General features: G+C 34.6%; 1 protein-coding gene across 3 annotated transcripts in view; it reads right to left on the minus strand.

Annotated features, from left to right (window-relative positions):
- dazap1 (DAZ associated protein 1) overlaps positions 1 to 6,000 on the minus strand; it is a 30,891-nt gene that overhangs the window by 22,907 nt on the left and 1,984 nt on the right. For all 3 annotated transcript variants that reach the window (XM_055048841.1, XM_055048831.1, XM_055048848.1), the window contains exons 3-5: positions 3,030 to 3,196; positions 2,053 to 2,118; positions 748 to 855 (exon numbers count right to left, since the gene is read on the minus strand). In XM_055048841.1, coding sequence (XP_054904816.1) covers positions 748 to 855; positions 2,053 to 2,118; positions 3,030 to 3,196 — 341 coding nt within the window. The remainder of the gene's footprint in view (positions 1 to 747; positions 856 to 2,052; positions 2,119 to 3,029; positions 3,197 to 6,000) is intronic.

The following is a 6,000-nucleotide window of genomic DNA, read 5'->3' on the forward strand; positions in this document are numbered from 1 at the left end:
AATCAAACTCTGGTCTGAACTCTGATGCAGTTCGAATGCATATGTGAATCACAAGCGGATCAGAGACCTCTCCAACAGCAGGAAGTAAACTACAGCGCAGGGCATTCTGGGTAAATACAACCCAAACAAAGGTGAGTCCAGCCCTAATTGGAGGAATGGCTCATTGTCTTTTACCAAAAACAAAAGTGAAATCCTACCAAATCTGACGCCACTCTGTTTTTGTTTACTTTTTTTTTTTTAAAGGAAGTTGCATTCAGCATCTACTTCAGTAGTTCTTGATGCAGCGCCCCCACAGGCAAGGAGGGAAAAAGGTTTTTCAAAGGGTCTGGTCCGTTTGACAGTGCAGTGAGAAAGCGAAGTGCACCAGCTGACAAACAAATGTTGCAACTCTGGTCCCAAACAGAACCACGGTTACTGGACAATCAGGTGTGAAAACACTCCAACTCTCTGGGTTTTTAAAAACTTTCTACTGCAGCTTTAGTCGTTCATTTGATTCAGGGTGCTGGAGCAGGAAGCTGCAGACACTCAATTTTTCACATAGAAGCAAGTTAGTTTGGCTAGCTTTTTTTCTTTTGATAAATAAAATCATCATTTGAAAACTGTGATTTATATTCACTCAGGTTATCCGTGTCTGAAAAACTTAAATGCAATGGAAAAAACAAAACCAGAGGAAATCTAATGGGGCTTCTCTCTTTTTCATGTTAATGTGATTTTAACAAACACTAAATGGGCAGCAGTGATACTTACCACTCCGAATCTATTGAAATAGTCCCTGAGTTCAGGCTCTCCGCAGTTATGGGGAATTCCACCTACAAATATCTTCTTAGATTTATTGCTATCAGCTTTGCTGCCCTTCTGAAATAAAAAAAAGCAAGAGAGTGGATGGATTTGATATCAAAGTGTGTTACAGTATCACTTCAGGAGGAGGGGGAGGTCAGTACGCCATCATCTATTTAGACGGTGCAGAAGAAATTAGGCTCTTCTACTGCCCTGGGGTATAATTCTTAACATGTCAAGTCAATGCAGCTCCAGTCCAGAACACGGCATCTTCCACTTACACTCAACCGCAGAGCTTTTCTCTGCTGCAATCTGGCAATAAAAGCAAGACGTTGCTTAAATAACTTATTTTTTACCCATTTAATCTTGACTTTTTCCAGTAAAAACCAGCTGAATGACTTGGGGGGAGTTAAAAAGCTGACATTCAGTCTTCGTACAGCCAAACATGTGACTTAAAATGACTCCAGCTTTACTGGTTGACCCAAAAATTATCCAAGTTGGAGGAAAGATTTCTCACTGCCTAAATAAATTCAATGCTGAGACCTATTTGTAGAATCCAGTTTATTTTCAAATCCAACTTAAGACAGAGAAAAACACTACAAGGGGGAACATTTCACGTAAAAATGGCTGTTTGTGTTAAAAATGTTTCTGCAAATTACCAAGGAGCCACAGAGACAGGAAAACCATAAATAAAAAATTCAATGTATGATTGCATGATAGGGTTAGGCAATAAATCAATTAAGTCTCAAATTAAGCAATTAATTAATCATACAAGTTAAAATTAGCAAATTGTAAAATTTTTGAAGGGTAATTTTTCTTACAGCGACATCGTAATCCAATGTATTCCTTGTTTTTACTTCTGTTTTATTTTTATTTTTTTGGTTGTTGGATTTATTTTGAATATTTAAAAAGTCTTCCAGCTCCAGTGTTAAGTGTTCTGTACAAAGTTAAAGTTAATTCATCTTTGAGAAGACAAACTTTCATTAATTAATTAAAATAATAAATATAGCACTTAAAAATGGTCTCAAAACAAAATATTATCGAAACGATTTCTGGGACAATTCATCACAGATAAAAAATTTTTTAATGATAAACAGCCTTCAATTAAGAATTTTTTTAAATAATGAATTTTAGAAAAATATGGATTTCTCTCCCCTCCCCTCCCATCATTGAACTCCATCGCTTTCCATCATTCAGAGTGACATCAGCCCACCCAAAGCTGCCATCTTGTTTAATAAGCGTGTTTTATCTGAGAAGTAATCAGATTACTCTTACCCAGCCCTCCTTGGTTCGAGACTTTTCGGGCTGCATTCCTCTGGGTGTGCATGGCTTTGGGTCAATCTGACGGAAGAGGCGGAGAAAATATTTCCACAATATCCTCACAAAGAACTAAGAACTGAGTGCATGTATCAGTTCATAAAAACATTTTTCTGCAGACAAATATCTCTTCTTAAAAAATATTTGTTGAGTTTACATGATACTGCAAAAGAGAAAAACTGTTTTTCCATCAACTGAGACTTTAAAGACTTCAACTAATTGATATACTTAAATAAATTAATTTACTCTTAAATTAACTTACTAAACCCTGAAAATCCTCCTGTGACCTTGAATTTATGTTGTATCAGATTACCAGGGATTGGACTATTCACATGAAAACATTTAATTAGGATACATAGGTACATTTCTTTTTTGAAATGTACCTATGTATCATAGGTACATTTCTTTTTTTAAATGTACCTATGTATAGCTCTGAAAAAAAAATTAAGAGACCACTTAAAATGGTCAGTTTCTCTGATTTTATTTTTTATAGGTATTTGAGTAAAATGAACATTGTTCTACGAACTACTGACAACGTGTCTCTGAAATTCAAAGCAAAACTTTTGTATTTATGTGCAGAAAATGAGAAAAGATCAAAATAATTACAAATATGCAGACCTCAAATAATGCAAAGAAAACAAGCTCATATTAATTTAAAGACAAATATACGAATGTTTTAACTCAGGAAGAGTTCAGAAATCAATATTTGGTGGAATAACTGAGGTTTATTCCACCTATAAGACAATAAAACCTTATATTTGCTCTAAACATCACATTTTACTCTTAGGACTGCACAGAAAGATCTTGTCAAGCAAACCATTATCAGTCTGCTAAGATAATTTCTATTTTTTCCTTATATAGTTTTCTATAAATATGAAATATGTTCATGCACAGTTAGCACAAAGCAGAGCAGTTTTACAGCCGCAAATACTCACATTTCTTCCATCAAGGTTATGTGGCTTTGTCTCCAGCACTGTTCGTACACAATTAGGGTCTTTGAACTTAACAAAGCCGAAGCCTCGCGACTGATTTGTGGTTTTGTCCTTCATGATGACACAATCTACTACCTCTCCATACTGCGAGAAGTAGTTTCTCAATGTTTCTAAGAAAGCAGAGACAGACATTGTGTTGATATTTCACAGCATTGTAGGAAATTACAACCACAGATTCAAGAACAGAATCAAGAAATACAGCCAGGATTTAGATTTTTTGTGCTTTCATTATGATAAATGGAGGATGAATTTATGCATGGCACATAAACTTGCTCTGCAGATGTATGTGGAACAAAAAGAAGTGCAAAAGTAAAGCATCCTGAGCTGCTAAACCCTGAAAATCCTCCTGTGACCTTGAATTTATGTTGTATCAGATTACCAGGGATTGGACTATTCACATGAAAACATTAAATTAGGATAAGGCACATACAGAAACTCCCCAAGAGCAAACAAAGCACAGACCGAGAGTCATCTTGCACGGTGCCAAGCATGCTACTAAGCACTGCAAACCCAGCACACACCCAGGGAGCCAATTCAACCAAGACGAGCAAGTTTGAACAAATGAGAAGTCACTTTGGAGAGCTAGCAAAATCGGTTTTCTTATTGCTTGAAAAGCCCTGGGGCATCGGTGCAGAAGAAAACCACAGAGTAACGCATAACTGTGGTGCAGATCTCAAAGTTAAGACGTCTGTAAATACAGACAAGCTCTTGTGCAAAGTTAAACAACGGCAAATTAGCCATGAGCTGCAGAAGGGCTTCAAGCAAACCTGGTCGTCGACTCCTGTTGGGTCTGAATGCAAGCGGGACGTAAATATAAACAAAAGCTTTTGATTTACAGTTCTTCCTACCAAATATTATGTGAACGGATCATAAAGATGAGCATTTAAATAAAACTAAACTGTCTCAACATATACAAGTATTTGAATTTAAAAAGAAAATCATTAACACTGATTAGATCATATCTGAAGAATACTTTAAATGACTTGAAAGAGAAAGATCAACACAGAAACAAATCAGTATTTCCTGCAGCTGTTTGGCCTCTAACATTATTTCCTTTCTTTACAAAACGATGCAATAGAGAGACACTCATCAATTGACACATTTTGCATTTGATCAGCAGATGAGATTATCAAATGTGTTTTTCTTTTGTTTTAAAATGTCAAAATAAATTTAAAAGTGAAACATTTTGAATACTGATTATTAATTCAAATTTGTCCCCTGAAAAGATTAAGATTAAAAGATACAACAGAACTGAAGACAAAAATGGTTCTTTCGGTTGCAAGCCTGTGCATTTAATGCAGCAAAAACAAAAATCTCCAACAATTTTAGTAAATACATGCATCAACCAACTGCATTGACTTTTCTTTCTTATGAAGGCATGTAATCTATTACTTTATGCAAAATTTGAGATTAATTCAAAGTTATTTGGATTAAAAACCAATCCCTGGATGAAAAAACCCAGCAGCATATTTTTCTCTTATGAATTAAAATGTACTTAGAATAAAAGTTGAAAGTAGTGCCTTGAAGATAAGCTGAAATCAGTAGGGGGAAAAAAGTAATCTGTGCCTCTCTACTAATAAATAAAAAATTAAGAGTAATAAACATGCCTTATTTTACTATCAGCTCTGGTACTACATAACTGATATCAAATAGAAGTAATGAATTTATCCTCATGTAATGACTATTATGAACATTTATTTTTTGAATAATGCTATAGATTTCCAGTTATCAGATGGTTTCTTGTACTTGATTGTCAGTTTTTCAGATTTTTATTTCACTTTTGGTCAAAAAATTATATGTAAAATTTGTGTGGTTTTATAATAGCACTATCCTTATTATTATCATTACTATTCTTATTATCAATAAATGACACCGATAATGGAAAACCTTTTTAGAATATAATTTGCCATCGACTCATGCATTTGATTTATCGACTGATTTGATGCATGATCATTTGATCAACGAGTCCACATTTAATTCTAATGCTTAAATCAATGTTAGCAGGATGACTTTGTTTCAGAGTATAAATAGTCATTTAAAAGATTAAAATATTTTACAACGATCATAACTTTCTGGCTGATTAAACTAATACAAATCAATTAGCAGATTTTTTTCAAAGCATTAAAAAAAAGTAGAGGATCTATGAATGTTTCTGGGAAATATCTGCTAAATATACTTATATTCACATTTCTGAATTAGAACTTTTTATTATTATTACTTTAATTTCTTTAAAATGAGATCAGCTATCCCAGATTATCAGCTTTTTAAACATTGTACCCATTTAATTTTAACCAATCCAGTCCTGGAGATAGACTACCCTGCAGCAGTTCTGTCCTACAACGACCTTTTGACCCCGTTCAGGTGATGGGAGACAGAAGTAATATAACGTCACTGCTGGACAATGTGCTGCTGAACTGGAGAGCTCCTGCAGTGACAGACCGCTGCATCCTCGGTGCACAAAGGAGCGTTACTCCAATCTGCTGCCCAACACTTTTACCATTACCGCTCCCAACAACCTCCTATTATCGTCACTTATTGTGAACAGTTTATTGTTTTTAAGACACAAACACACATTTCCTACATTACTTTTGAAATGATCCTACTCAGTGGCACACAGTTTGGAAGTACCCAATTACAGTTACATTTACTTGAGACACTTTTTGGGGGGGGAACAGACTTATGTGTATTTTTATTATGGAGTATTTCTACTCTTACTCGAGTAAAATTTCTGGATTTTCTACTCACTGAATAAAAAACCCCCCAAAAAAACGTTTTAACCAAAATTTCCCAGACACAGACATGCAGTTTTTGTTCAAGTTGCACAAGTTTATTTTATTAAAAAACTGATTTAGAAAGATTTTCTTTTGCCTGATTTTGTTATTTTTTGTTACTTATGTGGATTATTGTCATTTTC

The sequence above is a fragment of the Poeciliopsis prolifica genome, unplaced genomic scaffold (assembly GCF_027474105.1).
Source record: "Poeciliopsis prolifica strain line A6 unplaced genomic scaffold, Auburn_PproV2 SCAFFOLD002, whole genome shotgun sequence".
In the NCBI taxonomy this organism is placed as follows: domain Eukaryota; kingdom Metazoa; phylum Chordata; class Actinopteri; order Cyprinodontiformes; family Poeciliidae; genus Poeciliopsis; species Poeciliopsis prolifica.